Source organism: Neopsephotus bourkii, unplaced genomic scaffold (genome assembly GCF_033783945.1).
Source record: "Neopsephotus bourkii isolate Nb327-2 ecotype Australia unplaced genomic scaffold, CSIRO-AGI_Nbou_v1 NB_1258, whole genome shotgun sequence".
In the NCBI taxonomy this organism is placed as follows: Eukaryota; Metazoa; Chordata; class Aves; order Psittaciformes; family Psittacidae; genus Neopsephotus; species Neopsephotus bourkii.
In genome coordinates this window covers 481,721-502,780 of record NW_026901743.1, presented here as the reverse complement: position 1 = coordinate 502,780, position 21,060 = coordinate 481,721, and the positions used below count along the sequence as shown (strand labels likewise).

Genomic DNA, 21,060 nt, shown 5'->3' with positions numbered 1-21,060 from the left:
ACTTGCTAAAATGTGTCTCCTCTTCCTTCTCCTCCAGTACGACTCAGCTTTGCCCCAGGGCTCAGCAGAAACAGAGCTTCATAGAGGGGTGCAGCAGAGCGACAGGGTGGGGGGGAATGCAGAAAGGCTGGCGAGGCAGAGAAACCCACCTTCTTCCCACGGATGCACATTACTCACCAGTGGGTGCTCAGGACCTCACTCCCACAGGGGCACAGTGCCACCCTGTGGAAACTGTCCTTCCTCTCCGGGCAGCTGGGGAAGGATGCGGGGAGATGGCTCGCTGCCTCTCCGATGCTCATTAGCTACACTGCTAATGCACGGGCAATCCATACGCATTTTGGCACTGTGCTGAAGCAGGGCCCTGTGAACTTAATTTATTGAGACTAATGCAAATTTAATTTCTGCTAACCCTTTGTAATCACATATATAGTGGTAAGGTGGCTGCTGCCGACACAGTGATGTGGCTTCTGAAACACACAATTACTGCTACTCACTCCACTCTCCTCCACTGACAGTTTAAAAACAAGGGGCAGATCATCAGCAGATCTTAGACAAGCCAGAGGAGAGATCAAGACTGGGTGTCACCTCTGTCCCCAAGACATGAGGGCAACATGCAGGAAAGAGCCTCAAATACAGCGGGACACTGACACTGAGTTTCTTCCATCCTGATACATCCAAGAAAATCCTGAGCCTCAGTCCTTGCTTTGGGTGGGCTGGCGAAGAACCAGGATGCCTCAGTATTAGCACGTCAGTGTTAAACATCAAGATACAGCCCCAACTGCATAATTCTTTCAGCAGGAAAACAAACCGCAGGTGACCACCAGTGGAAGTCTCTTCTCAGTACACTCAGAAGGTGATTTAAACACAGTCTGGAGACCTATTTATTCAGTAAGGGCTGTAATTAGCCTGCAAATTAATCTCAACATAACTCTCTATGGCAGAGTGAGAAATGAGAATCCTTGGAAAAAGAAAAATATTAAAGGTTGCTGCTGACAAATGAATACTCTGTATACAGTTTTAAAAAATAAAGACATTAAATGCAAACATAAGGAAGTTGAGTTTGTATTCATAATCCCTTAGTAAGAACTGAGGCAGGAGGACTCAACAAAAAGTTTCCCAAAGAGGCTGGAGAAACTAAAGAAATTAAAAATACTAGAAAACAAAGTCTGCCTCTTGTACTATGCAGGTACATCTGTATTTCACAATGGGCAATTATTTTGACTTACTTCAGTAGGCAGAGGGTCAGCTCTCAGATGCAGCAACCTCTCATTTTTATCTCCATTACCAAAATATATATATCTATATTATGAATTCTAGTGTATGTGCTCTCTCTTCACTCAAGCAGACTTTTGTTTTATGCCAGCAGTCACACAAAAGAGAAATGAAACACTCGTTATTACTGACAATGAAACAAGATTCGTCCTGCTTAGCCTCCCTCCCTGTTCTTCATATTTAACTCCTGGCACAAACTTAATGAACAAAACCTGAAGCAAAGCAGCCTGTGCCAGACAATACATTCTAATCTGAAATTACATCTCCTGCTTTAATGTGAAAACCCCAAAGCACCTTCGATGAAAACACACACATGCCTTCCAAATATGCAGAGCTCAGGATTAGCTTACATATTCAACAGCCAGAACCAACTGGCTGCTTCTGTCCGCTGTAATCAGGAGACAGCACTCTGGGATGGTATGGCTGCATAAGCTTACAAAACACACAGCTCTTGAGCTGGCCCTAATGGAGCTCAGTCTCAACCCTCCACGCTGCAGAAAGTCTCAATAATAATCAAGTGAAGGCAAGAGCAAAAACGACAGCCTATATATGTTCCTGCAGAAGAAATATGCCCATCACTTGTTGTGCTTGACAATTAAGATAAAGAAAATGCAAGCAAAATGTTGTTTTGAACCATCTCTCACAAAAAAAGAAAGCCATGTTCTGCAGTTCGTTCCTTACCTTTAACAGCCCTTTCGGGAAGTCTTTGCCGTCGTTCATCCCCTGGAGGTTAGCAATGAACTCTTGGCAGGTCATCTTTTTCCCAATGTTCTGGAATGGATGGCGGAGAAATATAGCATCATATTATTACTGCTTTTCAAATTAGGTAAATAAGCAACATCAGATGAAATGCATCTCCACCTCTCATATAAGCCCAAGGCAGGCAGCACTAAGAAGGCATTCCCAAGGTTACCCACAGACCAGCATTCTTTTGTGATATTAGAAAAAGGGAAGATGTATTTGGACCCCAAGTCCCACACACCCACCCAAAAAGAGTAACACCTAATTACTGGAGGGTAATGAAGAGGTGATGAATAAGCTTCCTGGTACCTGCAAGGTGCCTTACAACCCCATGTCCCAAGAGGGCCTATCAGCCTCTGATGGCAAAGCTCTACTTGTTCCTGGTGTGGGGCATAGGAAACAGTTGAATGAGGCCCTTTCCAGACCTCTTCTTATAGTTTTCAATGCTCCCTTCCAGTAGCTACTGCCCTGAGTTGCAGTAAGAAATCCAGGAGCAGTCACTACATTTTCTGATTCTTAGGCTGAGGCTGCCCTGAGCGTACCGTAGGATTGCCCTTTTCTCTCTTCCTGTCTAATTCTCAGAATGAAAGTTGCCCAACTGAGCCACAAACAGGAAAGGAATGGCTACGTTCCTGTGGGACCCAAACTGCTCCATCTGGAGGCTTGAAGCTGTCCTAAGGTGTTCTTGGATCCCAGTCTCCACCACTCCTTAGAGAAAGTGTCTGTACTCTGTCCCCGAGGTGCTAGAAGTCCCACCACTGGCATGCGGGGAGTCTTGTGAGCCATCAGCAGTGACAACACTGACTTGGTGAAAAGGAGACCAGAGCAATCCGAGGAAAAAAAAGCAGCCTGGGATGAGCGGTTAAACGTGATAGAGGCAGAGGGAAAATAGGGCCAAATTATCTTTGAAGATGCCACTACTGCCAGTCAAAACAATGTGAAGATGACTTCTCCATGGTCAGGTTATGCCTTGGCTGCAGAAATATGGTGGAAGGCCTTTGTGTGCAGACAGTAACTTGGGTTAGGATCTAGAGGCCAAATTAACACAGTATAGGAGCCCAAAGAAGGGCACCAATTGGTAATACAGGTCATTCAATGTTACACTTACATGACAGGTTGGATGGCACATCCTCTACTTCCCTTCCATAATGTATGATCAGGGAGGGATAGAGAACCAGCAAACTTTGACCATCAGCCTCATCTAGCCACAGAGGAAGATCCCACATCCTGTGGCTGGCATGGACCAGCAGAAAGAAGGTAGGCAGGAACACTGGAACAACGATGCACTGCTTCCTACATCAGGAAGGCTCCTGACAACACAGTCTGGCTGTAACCCTGGCTCTCTGGTTGCTAAGCTTGCAGAACACAGCTTAGAATTGCAGTCTTTGGCTGCAAGCTGGAGCTGTTCTAACAGACTTGCAAATGTTTTCCTTCCTCCCTGCAACAGACTTCAGCCTGCTTCTGTTTGTTTCCTCCACGCAGCACTTCACAGCTTCCCCACGCTGACCACAACCAACAGCAGTGCAGCTCATTGCACCCACTGAGATAATCGGCACTGCAGAGGAATGGCTGTTTTGCTCCAGGACCAAAGCTAACATCTCCACTCAGTGCCATACAGGTTCCAGAAGATGTGCCTGCAGTCTAGAGATACCTTAAAAGTCTCTAGCATCACAGTCTGGTTGATGACCTCCCTGCAGAGAAGCGAGCATGCATCTCCAAGACACAGATAGCAAAGATGATTCAGTTACAAAGAGAATGAAGTGTGGCAAGACAGGGATAAATAAAGGGATAAGTAAGAGTTTGTCTACAGGAGTTAAGAGAAAGTGTGAACTGAAGGCAGAGCAGCTGCACTACAGCCCTACAAGCAGTTGAGCATATTGTGAAATAAAAGTGTCCACACTTATGATGAGTATGTCAGCGACAAATGGAGCTCAGTGCAGACAAGCCCTGTGACTCATTTGCTTCCTGCTCTGGCAGAATCATGGTAAGCATGGGTTAAGATCATTATCTTGGTTAGGAAACAGGCAGTTAGTACGTATCTGCAAGGGGCTGCATTCAAAGTCAAAAATGCCCAACTTACCACCTATGTGGAATAACGCAAAGCATTAAAAGGAAGACCAAAATTACAGGAATTCAGAGAGAGAGAGAACACAAGTGCAGAAGTCTGGCAAACATTACAGCTGCATACACATAATACACTAACAACTGCAAGTAGGATAAGCCTCCAAAGTTACACATTGCAACAGCCAGAATCATTCTAGCTTTCAGCTACAAATCATCATGAGCACCAATGGGTCAGAGCCAGATAGTTTACTCCAGTGCCTAATGAATATTGTAGGGCCCACTAATGCATCAGAGGGATCAACAGCAAATGCTGCCAGGCTGATGCACAACCACTTCCCCCTCCCTGGATGCCAAGGCTGTTCATGGCTCTGGGGAGCGGAATACCTGTGCAGGCGGTTTCAGGTGTGCTCAACAGAAGCAGTGTATGCTAAAAGGTGCACCTGGACATGTTCCTGCACCTCATCTCACCCTCCCAGCGACTGACATGCTCCTCAATAAGGCAAGGCTCAGCCTTCGGAGACAATCTTTGCAACTCCCTCCCCCTTCCCACTTCTACCATTTTCACATTCAGTTAACAGCAGATGGGTGTCAAAACCCCTGGGAAACATACACAAGCCTCAGCTTCATGACCTGCACTGCAAAGCTGCACCTACAGGGGATGAGCAGCCCTGAGAGAGAGATCAAGGGTGCCTCCATCTCCTGCTGCCAAACCCATAACCCTTGCTGCATAAGAACTCCCAGCTGAGGCCCTTCTGAAAAAGCCCTGGGCAGGAAGGCTCTCGGACAGACAGAAATCCCAAAGCCATTGGCTGAAGCCACTGCTCCTGCATATTGTCATGCCATGCTCCCTGTGTTTCCCCCTCTCCTTCCTGACTGTAGGATGCAGGAACCCTCCCATCAGCATGAGAGTACCATGCTTAGCAGGTATACTGCACCATGGGTGCTGAAATACATGTCCTAGGGCTGCTGGCACTGTGTACACATACCAGTATGACTAAGAGGACTCAAACTGGAATCCTATTTCCCCCAGGCAGGCAGTGGAGGAACACAGGGCTCCTACTCAGGATGCCCACATCTGCCTTCTGCTCTCTTGGCTCCAGGCAAACCCGTCATGACCCTGGCTGCGCAGAGCTCCTGTTCCACCACATCTGCCCTGTGCAACTGGCTGCCTGTGAACATCACCTTACCCCTGTGACATTCCCAGCTGCCCTTCACCTCCCTTCGTTCTTCTGCCCCCCCAAATGTTTTCACAAACTGTAAAGGGGAAGCCAATCCCCAGTCACAGCTTCCTGGCCAGGGGCTTTAACCAGGGAAGGATGAGAAGCTCACCAGAAAGACAGGGGCCAGAGGACAAGGAGCATCCTCACACATCATAGCAAAGTCAGGCACAATGCCAGCTTACATGACTGATCTGAGCATGCTGGAGAGCCCTGTCCAGGACATCCTGGGAGTGCAGCACTGTTCAATGTCTGCAGACCTGCACTAGCAGCAGGCTACCAGCACGGGACTCTGCTGCCAGAAGGCCAACCCCTCCAACCACTGTGTCAGGGGAGCAGTCTACACAAAGCTGTGCATACTCACGTGGCCATGCAGGTCGGTGTTCAGCAGCATCATGGCACACGTGAGACAGTGAACTCCATCTGCAGAAGGATACATAACCAGAGTCACATACAAACCCACGACTGGACCTTTAGGAACAACTGAAACTGAACCTCATAGCCTAATTAAGTCTGTTCCCTTAACATGAATCTGTTTTATCAAGAAACACACGTAATTAAATAAATGAACAGTGAGGTCATCACACAGCTGCCAAGCCAGAACAGGCTTTCTTTCATCTTGTAATGACTCTCAAAACTACCTCGCAGCACCCATGGATGAGGCAAACTAGGCAGGAAACCACACTGTCACTCTTTTCTTGCTGATACCAATACCACAGCCTGAATCAACTCCCTCTTCTCCATTTATTTCAGGGCAGAAAGAGAAGAATAAAATACCCCCATTCTTGTGTGCAGAGTGGGTACAACATGGTATCCTGTCTTCCCCTTCCTCTGGTCCCCTACTCATTCAGGGCTCAATTAGACTGAATCTGGGAGAATTTCCGTCAGCTATTTATGCTGCCTTGACTCCATACTGCATAGAGAGTGCTCCAGTGATTTCCAAAGCTGTCCTGTACCAAATGCCCCCAACAATGAGCCAGAAGAGACAATTTATATCCCTCACTCCATCTTTGGAGTCACTGCTGCAGACTTTGGAAGGCGAGCGTAGACTGACAGTTCGGAAAAGCAGACTCCAAATTCATAGTCCAGAATTTCCAGGCACCCTTTAAAATCCCCACAGTGTATTGGCTGTGCAAAAATCATAATGAAGGTGACAGTGCCCAGAGTGCTATTTATCATCTCTGAAAATCCAAATGCCTCTAGTCAATTTACAAACATTAAGAACATACTAGGAAAAATATTTTCTTCATTCTCTTTTTCACAAACACATGGTATCACCTTCCCTTCTCTCACAGGGGTGTCATAAAGACAGAGTCATTTATGAGACATGCACACAGTGCAGGGAGATGTATTTAAAAACCTCCACAGCAGAGTCCAGAAAATGACTATGCAAAAGTCCCTCTCTACTGTGAAGGAAGAGAAATAAGGGGTGAGCACAGATACATCTCACATTCAGTGTGACTATCACAGGCTAAATTTATGCAGGATGCGGCCATTACCAAAAGATGCTGCCCAAGGTAAGGACCATATTTTCCTTAAACATTTGCACAGGCCCTAGCACCCAAGCAATGTGGCTGAACTATAGCAGAGTATGAAATGAGAGAAAAAGTATTATCACTAGTAAGTCTAAAGCAGCATGAAATGGGGCTGTGGTGCTCCAGTTCAGGTCTACGCATTTCTCTAGACTAGCCTGTCCTCTCATTTCCAAACCACAAATGCATTCAGAGGATGGATCCTTGTCTCTAAGCTGGCAAGTTATGGATTTGATGAATGGACCATGACCCAGTTCAACATGACCCAGCAGTGCACACTTGCAGCCCAGAAACCAACCTTACACTGGGCTGCATCAAAAGGAGCTTGGCCAGCAGAGAAGTGATTTTGCCCCTCTACTCTGCTTTCATGAGACCCTACCTGCAGTACTGTGTCCAGCTTAGCCCTGCTTATTCTCTTTCTTGCCCTCCTCCCTTTCTCAGGATGTGATCAGCCTGCACTGTCATCACCAGGCCACATGTCTCTGTCAGCATGGCCAGCTGAACACAGCAGTGGTATGCCAGTGGACAGTTTGTCCTTTTCTCCAATGCCACCTCTCTCAGGTTTGATCCGTGTGTTTGTTTGTTTCCCCTATCCATTTCTAAAATGACTGAAAACATTGGCAAGGAGGCAGCACTCTGACTGATGTTAGCTAGTTGAGATGAAAACGTGCCAGGGTCTGGATACAACACCCAAAATTCACCCCCACAACTGGCAAGAACTGGCATGTCTGCTGCCAGTGCATGCTGAGACACAAGCACTGAATGGAGCGTGGGAAGAGAACAGCTTGTCTTCCACCTGAGATCCGACCCATTCTTATCCACGTGTGTAGCTAGAGTACAGGTACCCACACACGCTGGAAGTCAGAGAAACCAGTAAACCCCAGCTGAGGACATTCAAGTCTGGAGATGCTACAATTGAGGATTTACACTGAGGAGGCCTAAATGCCTTTTCTGATGGGGGATAAATACAGATTTTTCACTGCCTTACCACGATTATGTGTGGAGAATTTGGAGGGTTTCAACACCCTAATAAAGTTCAAGTCTTTAATGTGGCATGGCAATTACACACCTGCAGTTCCCAGGCATGCACCCCACATACGGATGAAGGGAGACAACCAAAGACCTTCGTATCAGAAACCTTGTTACCTTGAGAAGAAATAGTATCTGGGTTGCACTGGTAGTATCTGCTGGAGAAGTGGATTAAAACTCTCTCTCGTTCCTGAGTTTCCCCAATAAGTGAAAAGGCTTTAAAGAAACTCCTGAAAGAAGAGAAGAAAAAAGTGAAATTAAACTCAAGAACCATTTTTTGCCGCACACAGAGTAAAGCACACTTCACAGCAAAATGTACACTAAGTCATAAGTGCACACCAGATATTTTGTTCCAAGAACACTTCCTAGGAAAATGGGCTGTTATTCTGTGTGTGCAGTTAATCACAGCATTATAGTAAATGAAGCACAAGTTAAATTACCACTGCTTTCAGCCATGGAATATACAAACTAATAAGCAATTACACTATTTGAAAGAGCTATTTTTATTCTTAGTATTTTTCTTTGGGGAAGGAACTGAAGCAATTGTTCCTTACGAATGACAGACATCCAGGGTGTTCTGCCCTTTTGTAACTGCCTATCACCCCTGTATCTTTCAGCTTTGCACTCGCTAGTACTCCCATCCAAATTGCAGGAGCTACTCCAGGGGAGTAAGTGAAGTAGGTGCACTGCAGGCTCAGAGCCCACACAAAAGGTGTGGTCTTCCTTCTGGAGGGTCGCCTATGAGAGCGGTGAGGGTGAAATCATTTGCATTCCAGAGGGCAGTGGTACTACCTGATCTGCAGAAAACATCTGGGGAATGGGGCAGAAGAGTCACATTTCCCACTGAGCTGCAGCAGCAGCAGGAGCAGCCTGGCCTTCCTGGGTGCCTGCTCATGACAGGCCAGGGTGTACGGCTGGTCACACTCATTAAGACAAAGCCAGCGAACCTGTGCAAAAAGGTGGGACATACATCTGCTCTTCATCCAACACTTCACCACCACTCCTCTTCACCATGCTATTCTTCCTGATAGAAGAACTTGCCTCGTAACCAAAGATGAACTTCTGCACTTCCCAAAATCCCCACATCCTGGAGCCAAGAGATGACCTCAGTGGTATCAACCTACGCTCATTTGTCAGGATGCTTCTAAGAAAAGCCTGAACACACAAACCTACTGGGTCGCAAGCAAAATAGCATACAAAATAAATGCCTAATAGACAATTTTTAAATACCCCATGAGACTACAGCTAACACCAGATCTGAGAGGTGTGGAATATGTTGCTGGAACATTCACATCTATCTAGTCTGGACGAATAAACGTTAATTTTTTCTCTTTGATGTAAGGTCAGAGATGGGCTGTACTTGCAATGATCTCGCACCCATACAGAGTGTGATCTGCCTGGTAATAACTTAATTTCACATGTGATGCATTTCAAGTAACCCAATTCACAAGTAGACACAACTGAGTTTTCACAGGGTTTCTCTTCACTTCCTACCTCATACCCTATGGGACATTTTGACAACTAGCCATCTTTCCTCCTCCTCCAGCTCAAGCTCTTTCCAGTGACACCCCCTGCCCACGCCAGACACCACTGACCTACAGCCTCTCCTCCTCTTCACCACCTTTACCGCCCTGGGAGCAGCCTCAGAGAGGCAACTAATGAAACAACATTTGGCAAATAAACAACGCAGGTTCCTTGCTCTCAGAACACGATGCTGTGGGCCTAGGACACCGGGTAAGTTTCTGCCCACCAGGAGGACCAGGACAGACTCTGAGGGGAGCTGGAGCAATGGTCTCACCTCCTCCCCTCCTGCAGCCCTGCAGAAGACACGACTGTTGCACTCAGGAGATGCATAGGTGATGTGAGTCCACGGTGTGGAAGGAGATCAGAATGATGAAGGAACAACATTCCCCATGTTCCAGCCCTCCTACCAACAGTGATACACACTGCACAACGGCCTCCCACAGCTGGGGGATAGCTTTGGTCTGGGCTGCTGCCACAGGCTTCAAAATGCTTAACAAACCACAGCTTGTCAGCGAGCCAGCAGTAACAGGGCAGCTGCCTTTCGCTGTCTCCAAGCAGCATGACTCAGCTCCCCCAAGTTTTGGGATGATGCTGTGCCCCCCCAGCATCTGCTGCGTTCTCAGGGCATACAGCCGGCCCTTGCTGCGGCTGCTCCTGAAACCTCAGCAAACCCCAGGCATGTCTAAGTCCCACACGAGCCAAGGCGTATTTTAGAGAAGGTCATGACTATTAATATTAACAAGAGATCTACCGGGAGCAGAGACCTCCTAAATATGTGCTACAAAGTAATTAGGTGTTGGATTTCACAATTTAAAAAACGGGTATATTTAGCATTGCACTTCAGGGCTGTTAAAACCCAGAGTGAGCAGCAGATCTCCCACTACCCGCGCTGCTCCCGCCCTGTGCTGTGTGAGTGCTCCAGCTTGGCTCTGCTTCCCTTGCCACGAGATCAGTCAGTTCACGCTTCTTTTCCATCACCTTCAGCAGGCGGGACTCCAGGTTTTCCATTGGGTCTGCCATGGTTTCATGGAGTCAGCCCTTGGCAACGCATTTGCAAGGGACTGGCTAGTACCTGCAGACCTCCTGGGTTTTTATCATTACTAGAAACAATAATGCATATGAGTAACTTCAGACAGATGATTTAAACTCACTTTTAAGTCCCTTCAAATACCAGAACACCAGCAACCGTGCTAACAGGCCACTGCTACACAAACTTGGTATTCTGCCTCTTAAGAAAAAATACTGAAAACAAACATTATTGAGGCCTAATTTCAGTGGAAGAAGGAAGGAAAATTGAAGGGCTGGGTTTTCAAACACCCACGCTGGCAGCTACCAAAGTCTCCACAGCATTTTCCACATGGAAGTTTTTGCTGTTCTGCACATTTTTGGGTGCCTCAGAGGGATGCATCAAGGGGGGCTGCAGAGCCACATCAAACCCTGGACATGGCTTTGTGCACTGCAGCCAGGCAAAGCAAGCTTTAAAAGGCATCAGCTGAAACATCTGTGTGGCTCAGCTGTGAGCAACACCTTCGTTCCCTTGCAGCGCCTCGCAAACTGCAAGTCCCCTGTTTACTGAGTGACTGGTCATTTGTCCCACCTCCACTGCATCAAGGACCATGTCTAAGCAGGTCCACCCAAAGATTTCCCCCTCCGGGAAATGCCAGAGCCCCAACAGCACTCTGGAATACAGCAGCATATCAAGCCAAACAGAAGAGAAAGGCTCCATCCCAGAAACACATCCCTCTCTTCACCCTCTTAAGCCCCCTCAGGGCAACTGCCTGAGCCAGGACAACAGACCCAATAGCACCATTACTAAAACAGGAATGTAAGGTCTGCAAATGGAATGTACCTGAGCGAGTAGTCCAGCGTCATGCCTGTGAAGTCAAAAAACTTAAGGTATTCTTCCGCCACAAGCTTGCTGAAGTCGTTGCTTTAAACAAACAAATAAGTAAAGGTTATCATTTCAGTGAACCCCTCCAGAACCAGCAAGAACAACAATGTGGCCAAAGGCCTTGTATCAGCACGTACTTTTTACCCAAATGCTTTGCCACATCAGAGCGTTTGAATCTGTCCAGACGATAGAGGCGCTTAGCCAGGCGCTGGGCCGCTTCCAAATTGCTGCTGCTGCCATTGCTGAGATCGTGGCCAAGGGCTCTGGTGGCATCTTTCTCCTGAAGTTCATTGCTCCCCATGGCAGCACTGAAGTCTAAAACCATACTCTGCAGTTCAGCATTGCTATGAGACAGAAAAAATATGGAAAGAAGAGAAATAGTATGACATTGCAGTTTCAAGAATTATTTAGTTACTCTTAGAATAGAAGGCAATTAATGGTACAGAGACAAGATTACACAATATAGCAAATTCCACTTAATTGAATGAGCTGTGTAGAAGAAGGACGTTTATTTAGCAGTCATCAGAGGTTAAGAGAGCTAAACTCAGAGACCCAAATACAGGCCTTCCAGCTCAGAAACACATTTTGCCCTGCACTTACCTTCTGAGAGTGATGAGTATCCACAACCTGTGCTCCATTCACAGAGAGCTGTTTGCTATTATTGGTCTACAGCTGCATCTGACAACACTGGCCCCTCATTTGCTTCTTGCACTAGTGTTTTTTAACCCCATCACTTTCTTAGCTTGAAGGGGTCCCTGTAAAAGTAGGCCATTAGTCATTTTCCAGGGGAAAATGCAGAGAGCAAGCCAGGGCGTTCAATAGCTCCAAGCTACTCAGCACAGGTCCCTTCCTTATTCTTCCCCAGTTGTCCTGGAAACAATACAATTCCCCAATCTAAAATAACATCCACAGAAGCCTCAGTAACTCCATGCCATCCCTGAGCAGCAGGCATCCCACAGATAAAGCAAGACTCGGACCAAGGAACCCAGTTTGGGGAATGGGAAATGCAAGTCACACAGGCCAGCCTGGAGAACTGCTTCCTTTTCCCTTGCAGTAATTTCCCTCACTGTCTGCTCAAAGACGGGATGTTCAGCATGGCAGTCCCAGGGCATTTTACGTAAATCATGCATTTATAGATTCTTCCCACCTCTACTACAGCTGAAAAGCTCTGGCTGAGCTGTGTGCCTGCTTTTCTTCTCCCCACAGAAAGGCAAAAGCCCTGCACACCAGAAAGCACACCCTCAGGTACACACCCCTGCACACAGGCAGGCTTTTAACTTTGGGAAAGATCTTCTCTGACACTGCCTGAAAATACTTGCAAAACCACAGCTCTGTGTGTGTGTGTGTGTGTGTGTGTGAATGATGGTACTTCCATTAAAAACAAAATACTATACAGAAACTATTTTAACCAAATCCTCATTCACACAGGGCTAATGAACGATCAGCAGAGGTCACGCACAGGGCAGACACAAGTGGAATGAGTTAAAGATGATTTAAAACACAACAATTCAGCATACCATGGTTTCATACACCACTGTAATCTTCAGGCTTGACAAGCCACGGTTAGAACAACCGAACACTGAGCTCCAGTAACAATTATCCAGCCATTTACTGAAATGTCTGCTAGCCACTTATTAACCCTTTAAAGATAAGGCAAGCTTAAAACAAAAAACTCTGCTATTCTGCATGCCTCCTTCCACACAAATCATCACCTGTGCCCTACCTCCCTTCCCATGCATGGTTTAAGAGAAGGAGGTGTGTGGTGCTGGGGAAAGCAGGTATCTAACCTGTTCCTACAAGTACTGGAGATTTGATTTTGCATTTATTTCAGTGTAAATGATCAGGTGCTACAACAAAAGTGGCTCACCCACAGTACTGTAGTAGGGAATTAATAATGTAAATACAATTCCAGCAGCACTAACATCACTGACCACCAGCTACCCTAGAAAACAAAAAAGCTCCAAAACGCTAGCCAATATCTGAAATTTTCTAAAAGTTTTGTCTACTCCAAACTTGTGAAGAAAGCAAATTTCACAATCCTCTGACACATTTCCCAAGCAATGTTTCATCCATTCAAATGAGGCATGACTCTAACAGTTGGCAAGAGGAAAGGATAACCAGGTGAGCTAACACGTCTACATATTCTTCCATGCACAAATGCTGCTTCAAAGGCCATGTCACTTTGCAGCCTGACTCTTACATGACCTACGTGTGGGTGGGGGCAATCCCAAGCACAAATATAGAATGGGTGGAGAATGGATTGAGAGCAGCTCTGAGGGCAAGGACTTGGGGGCCTTGACTGATGAGAAGGCAACCACATGCTGGGCTGCATCAAAAGAAGCAAGACCTGCAGGTTAAGGGGGGCAATTCTCCTCCACACTGCTTCTGTGAGAGCCCACCTGGGGCATTCAGCTCTGGGGCTGCCAACACAAGAGGGACATGGAGCTGTTGGAGCACGTCTATGAAGATGATCAGAATATGCTCAGGGGGCTGGAGCACCTCTCCTGTGAAGACAGGCTGAGAGAGTTGGGCTTGCTCTGCCTGGAGAAGGTTTCCAGTGCATAAAGGGGGCTTACAAGAAACCCAGAAAGGGACTTTTTACAAGGGCATATACTGAGAGGACAAGCAGGAGTGAATTTAAACTGACAGAGGAGAGATTTAGACCAGATATTAGGAAGAAGTTCTTTACTGTGAGGGTGTGAGGCACTGGCACAGATTGCCCAAAGAAGCTGTGGCTGCTCCATCCCTGGCAGTGTTCAAGACCAAGCTGGACAGGGCTTTGAGCAACCTGGTCTAGTGGAAGGTGTCCCTGCCCATGATTTCTGGAATAGAGTGGGGTTTTTTCCCTTTGTAGCTGGTACACTTCTGTGATTTTGATTTAGTGTGAGAATAACACTGATAACACAATGATGTTTTATTTGTTGCTCAGTAGTACTTACTCTAAATCAAGGACTTTCAGTTTCCCATGCTCCTCCAGTAAGGAGGGGCAGAAGGAGCTGGGAGGAAGCAGAGACAGGACACCTGACCCAAACTAGCCAAAGGGATATTGCATAGCATAGAATGTCGTGCCCAGTCTATAAACTGGGGGGAGTTGGCCAGGAGCTACCAATCGCTGCTCGGGTTGGGCTGGGTATTTGTCAAAGGGTGGCGAGCAATGGTATTGTTCATCACTTTTTTTTTTTTGGTTGGGCTTTATTCTTCTCTCATTATTATTTTTTATATTATTATTATTATTTAATTTCAACTATTAAGCTGTTCTTTTTTTCAATCCATGGGTTTTACCTTTTTTTCTGATTCTTCTCCCCATCCCACTTGGCAGGGGGAGGGAGGGCAGTGAGCGAATGACTGCATGGTTATTAGTTTAGATGCCAGCTGGGGTTAAACCACACACCATGGCAAGGGCGTTGGAAAGGTCCTTACCACTCTACGATTCTGATTCTTTGATAAATCACAGGCCCGTTTCACCACTGCACTTTATTAAAGGCAATATTTATAGCCCTGAAAGATGGCCAAAGCTGACAAGAAACATCTGCACACTGCTAGGAATGAGTGCACTATGAGAGCCAACATTACCACAAACCACCGTAAGTTTAGAAAGAAAGGAAGTGCCAGCATCTGGCACTTGGTGAAATAAACAGTACAGCACCTCCCAGCTTTTGTTTTGCCTCTTGAAGCAGTGGCAAGGGTGTGAACAAGGAACACCCAGCAAGAAGGAGAGTGTGCTCTTTCCCATGCTTGCCAAAACTAGCCCAAAGGCTGTGTAACAAACCTTATCTTCAAACCTCCCCAGTTTAAAACTTTCTCGTGATGGAGGGGACCCATACATGTATCAGCTTGAAACAATAAGGGATGCTTCCTTCAGTTATTCTAACAGTCAATTAGCTTGTTACTTTATAAGTACAAAAAGACAATCAAATCAGCAGTATAGGTTGCCTGTAACGTAAGGCTTTTGTTCAGGGAAATGCCAAATTGTTAATATTAAAGTGAGACTTCAGTTCTTGGGATTTTTAAGTGGTGAGAAGAGTCAGTGCCCACAGCACTGAAGACTTCGGAAATGCAGACCATTGCAAGCTGCCTTCTGGACAGGTCATTTTAGCAGGGCGTAGGGCATGTTACTCAGGGACATGTTACAAGGCTGACATCTCTTCTTACCTCCAAGACTCTTTCGGTGAACCCTTTTCCTGCCCTGTGTCAGTTTCCCCAGCTGTTGAACACAGACAGCAATACTTGCCTCCCTCTGTAAAGTGCCTATAACAGGCTCTAATCAAGGGCTAGGAGTGATTGCAGACTCTCTTCTGCAGTCTGCAGTTTCTACACACAAAGAACCCACAGCAGCACTCCCAGATAAACACAGCCAAGAAAGGGCTTTGTGATACAAAGCAAGACTGGTCATGGATTTCTCACACAGCTTTACTCTTTATCACATAAAAATGAGAAACCTCTTAACTAACAGAAGTAGGCTGAAAATGTAAACAACTATATTCCCCCTAATCCTGGATTCAAGGCCAAATGGGAATGTAATGATACTACTGGTAATTGCCTGTACAGCAACAGCTGTGGATTTTCATCCAGAGACTTTTACATTAATCTCTTCTACCAGAAAACACAAAAAGCAGAAGCTAAAAAAAAAAAAACAACAATCCAGAACCCTGTGGTCTCACAGGGTGTATGAGCCAGAAACCAGTTCCTTAACCCTTATTTCTGCCCCAGCAATGCATTCCTGACACATGCTCTCTCCTTCTGCCAAAGCACTCCCAAGTTCACAGCGAATGCACAAAGGCTGTGATCACCATATCCAGCAGAAATTACAGCAATTCAATAAATAGCTGCTGTGGCAAATTTGATACTTTCTAACAGCAGCAGCCACCCCTCCACACTCATGGATGAAACACGGGCAGACTGTAACATCTGTAAAGCTGTTTCACCTTTAACACTCCCTAACAGCTAGGCAGTCTGAAACATTTTATGCTGTCTTCTTCACTTACTCCATTATCGATCAGGTCAACGGTGATTTAGCTGCCACTGCCAAGGTATCTCAATCACGTCATGCTCAGCACTTAGCACACTTTATCTAAGAGTATCTGAGATTCGCTCAATTGCCCTCCAGCTGGAATCCTGAGTTTCACCAAAATCTAAAACCTCCACAGCAATGTAAGGTTGTGGAGTGGCTGCAACTTCCAGACAAAAACAGAGCAAGGCCAGTAATGTTCAGGATACAGGCACTTCATATCATAGCGGTGCACATTCCCAGGCACTTCATGTCATAGTTGTCCATATTCCCACCCTACTAGCCTGCAACTGGAAACCTCGGCATGTGTACCTGCAGTTTCTGATGCCTTAAACCTTGAGATGCTCTTCATTTTTTAGCAAATAAATGGGGGAGGGGGGAATCTCCGTTTTGTCCCAAAGAAGAAGAGCACATCAGCATTTTGCTTTATAGGAGAAAAGCTCAGATCCAGCATGGAACAACTACCTTGGCCACTAAGAGGAGCTGATGTTCGGAGTAGACACCGCGTGGCAGGCAGTGACAACTCAGCCTAAGCAGTGTCCTCAGTCCAGCCACGTCAGTGATTACAGCTTGCCACTGCCTGCAGCTTTTTATGGATCAAAGAGTAGCATGCACTCTGTGACACGTAGTCTCCCCTGGATGCCCATGGGACCCTTCCCCAGGAAACACTAACCCATTCAGCATGCACGTCTGCAGTGAGTGCACTGGATGCACAGATTTCAGAGGAAGCTTGGATGAGAGAGGGCTGGGATCTTCACAGTACTTTTTGGAAAGAGAAGAGGAGGAAACAGGAGGAAATCAGCTTTTCCCTCAAATAAATCTGCATGCCTCTAACATCAGCATTAGTTCAAGGCAGGCTATGTCAGGCATTTGCCAGCAAAGTTCATCAGAGCAAAACGCTGCAATGATTAAAAATAAGGAAGGGTGGAGAGGCATTCTGGCGCACTGAAACTAGGGCCAGAACAAATGTTGTTTTCAGCAGGGTTCAGCATCCGCCGGGGAGCCACGCTGGGACTGACAATTACCCTCTGCAGCTCCGTGCTGGCCCTGTTGTTTTACATGCCTTCACCCTGATCTTTCTTCTCCTGGTTTTGAAACAGAGAACACCATTCCCTTAAGCATAACCATCAACTCTGGCCGTGAAAAGCACACTCTGCTTCTAATTCAACAGCCCCTCAGCAGTGGTTCTCACCCCACAGCACCAGAGGGGCATCAGAAAGGCAGAAGCACACAGATGCCCCTGACACCAGCCTGGACCTCGCCGCGGGTGCAGACTTCCCTCTGCAAAAAGCCCTGCCCTGAGGGGACAACCCTCTACACTGCAACCCTTCAGAGAGGCATGGATGCTCAGCCACATTTCAGAAATGATCAGCCGCACAGGCTGTGTTTTGTTACAATGGAGCTGAAAAGCCACGTTTGAGCAGCCTGGCTCTGAAAGGAATAGCCCCATCAGCGAAAGCAGAGAAATCCCGGCAGCAGTGGGACACGATGAGTCAGTTCCTGCCACAAATGACCGACCACACAGACAGGCTGGGGCAGTTCTGCTGCAGCTTTGCTGCAGCTCTGAACTGGCTTCTTCGGGGCCAGGAGACAGTGAGCACAAAATCACATCAAGCAATGATTTACCTCACCAGTTACCTCCAGCTCCAGGGCTCTTCCAATATAGAACTGTAGGAAGGGGAGAAAATAATAAAAATAAAAATAATGCCCTTTCCTAGCAGATGACTCACTGTGCTATTTTACTTCGAATAGTTTAATCAGCTTTGAAGTCCCACATATGGATTCTCTTCAAAGACACGCTTTGAAGTAGATCCCTCTTTGAGGACTGACACAGCTGCACTTTGCTGCAACTCGATTCAGTGGGTGTCTCATACTCACAGCATCAGCAGGGACACATGAAGGGAGGACAGTTTCTGCACCTCAGAGTACCCGCCAAAGATCCATTAAGGAGTACCTCAGCCTTGTCACGTCACACTCGAGGAGCAAAGTGAAAATATATACCATCCCCATAATCTCCTATTGGTTATCAATAAAACGCATATGCAAGGGCAATTTCAGGGGCTGAAGTGCATGCTACTCCTTAAAAATAACCTCATGCTCCCTGTAATCATCCACCTTTTTCTTTGATTAAAAGAATTCCCGCCGATTCTAAGTAGAGAGCTAACAGCTAAAGCATTCCAGAAAATGCCATTTCTGATAGGCTTGCATTACAGCAAACACAAACACTGTCATTACCGGATCAGAGCATTAGGACAAGAAGTCCCACTACACGCAGGGGCAGGACTGCAGCCCTTCTGAGAGGCACCGTGTCCTTCATTACACAGACACCTGGCTCACTGCCACCTGAAGTGATTGATTCCATTTCAACCTCAGGCTCCTTGTACCATAGCTGTGGCAGGGGTTAGCAATTGCAAATGGAATCACACCACATTAAACCCACCATGCTTAGGAAGTGAAAACCTGGCCCTTGCCACAGAGGGTGCCCAAGGGCTCCCCCCACTGTGGACGTTTCTGGCCAATGCATTGACACATAGCCTGGCCTCTTGGCTACATCAAGATAGTTCCACACTCAGGATCTGGCCCACCTGCCCCCAGACACAAGCAAAAACAAGACCCAGAGGTCACACAGCACCCCTGTGGCCTTGCTCAGAAAACACTTAGCCCCTAAGTGGTTCAGGAGCAATCCAGCTGGATCCCCTGAGCCCATCTGCCCCATGCATGCTGTGGGTGTAAAACCATCCCAACACTCAGCAGCAACATGACATTTCCCCATGAGGCTCCTTCAGGACAGGAGCAAAACTAGGAAGTCAGAATACTTCCCCCTCACTTGGACTCGGTTTAACTGTTTGGAGACTGGTTCAGGAAGTGCACATTGGCAGAGCAGCTGGTCCAGATGGACCTCGCTGGCCAAGGAGGAAACCAGATGCTTAAGAACATGGGATTTTATGTCTTTTAGTTAAGCCTTCCTTGGAGATGTGTGAGGAAGCATTTCAGCACTGGCAGTAGTAACACACAGGTGCTTTAAGTTTGAATCACGCAGCACAATGAAATGCCTACCCTCAAAAAGAATAGTCAGTAACTCTTATTATAGTTAATAATAATAAAAGACAGACTTCCACAATAAAGGAAAACCAACCGGCAACCAACCCACAGCCCACCCAGCTGTGCTAGCAAGGAGTCTGCATGCTACATGCCCTGTTCTTCTCCACCGGTGCTCCCACGTCGTATCTGAAGCTACACATGCTTACGCCACCCTGCCAACTGCCAGGCTCTGCCTCTCTCTACCCCAACAGCCAGAAAACAGAGGAAGAAAAGAGTTAACCAGCAAGAACATGGAGGAGGGCTTGACTGGCAGCCAGTCATGGCTAACAGATGAGACAGAAGGCTGCACTCTGGGATTGACCTGGTGCTGGCAGGGACGCCTTGTTTCAGTGAATGAATGCTTCCTGACCTAAATGGCTTTGACTTTAATGGAGATGTGCCAACAGATGCCAGCTTAGAAGTTGAGCTGCTGACAGCTTTATACTGAGGAGCTTTGTGCAGTGAACTGATCAGCTGTTCCCCTTTTTTTTTTCTTCTTTTTTTTCCCCCGTTTTCTGTCTCTGTCAGCTTCTGGATTTTTGTTTTTGTTTTATTTTCAGAGGAGGCTGGGAACTGAAGAGGCGAAAAGTAAGCAGCCCTTTTTTTCCCTAAAACAACAGTTTGTTTAGGAACTAGAAGCAGTTTTACAAAGTCTCTCTAAACTGGTGTTGCAAGCACCTCACCAGCCAGAGCAAAACTGGCAAACTTGCACACTTGCATTTCCAGAGCCTTGATAAAGTGATGCCACTTCTTCACAGGGAACACCAAGGCAATCAGTGTGGCTTAACATTTTTGCAGATACTAAAGCTGTGCAATAAAGGGGCAAATCCTCAGCTGTCAAAATGCCACCAGTTTCAGAAGTTTACCCCCGCAGACTGCACCACTTCATCTTCACCTGTATTTAACATATGCATGCCAGCATATTGTGCTTACTTGTGGCTCAACAACTGACAGATACATTAGCTCAGGTGCAGGAAAATGAGCTCCAACATGTGTTTGCTGTTCACCAGCTGCAGACAAATTTGGCACATTCACTCTTCTAGGCAAACAACCTGTGGCATCCTTCTGAATAACTTCCCTTAACCTGAGCATACGGACGGCAGCACACAGGAAGCACCAAATTCTGACAGCACTAGTTCTCCTAAGTTCCAGTGTTTGTCACAAGTTGAGGCCCGTCCAAAGGCCAAAAAACATCCACACAGGGACACAGGGACCTCCGCAGATTCAACTGGGTCACAAGGTGAGTCTTCAAAGGGGAAACAAGTTCTACCAGACTGCTGATGTACAGACTAATAAAATGAATGAAGGTTACATGTTAGATATGTAAGTACTGACCCTCATATCCACACTAAAAATCAAACACAAGCTACCTTGGACAAAAATACCAGAGTGCCAACTGGTAACTGGCATGGAGGATACTGATACACTGGGAGGAGACTTAGACAATCAACCTGGAGAAAGGTATCAAGACTAGGTGTATCTTTTAACGAAGTTTATTGCCTCAAAGAGGAATAAGCAGAGTGCCAAAGAAAAAACTGCTAGAAAAGACCTATATGTGTAAGAAAAAAAAACAACTATGGGAACTACTATAAGATGCCCAAACTATTAGGAGTAACCTGGCAACCATCAGGAACTGCAGTCCACATTCTTGTGCATTTACTCGGAGAACACCAGGTTCCCTTAGGCAGTCTTTTTTCCTCC

At 46.6% G+C, this 21,060-nt stretch overlaps 1 protein-coding gene across 3 annotated transcripts in view; it reads right to left on the bottom strand.

Annotated features, from left to right (window-relative positions):
• Positions 1 to 21,060, bottom strand: part of LOC133218499 (PH and SEC7 domain-containing protein 3-like) — a 96,969-nt gene that overhangs the window by 42,094 nt on the left and 33,815 nt on the right. For all 3 annotated transcript variants that reach the window (XM_061364963.1, XM_061364964.1, XM_061364965.1), the window contains 5 exons: positions 11,408 to 11,614; positions 11,229 to 11,309; positions 7,973 to 8,085; positions 5,659 to 5,717; positions 1,954 to 2,043 (listed from right to left, as the gene is read on the bottom strand). In XM_061364963.1, coding sequence (XP_061220947.1) covers positions 1,954 to 2,043; positions 5,659 to 5,717; positions 7,973 to 8,085; positions 11,229 to 11,309; positions 11,408 to 11,614 — 550 coding nt within the window. The remainder of the gene's footprint in view (positions 1 to 1,953; positions 2,044 to 5,658; positions 5,718 to 7,972; positions 8,086 to 11,228; positions 11,310 to 11,407; positions 11,615 to 21,060) is intronic.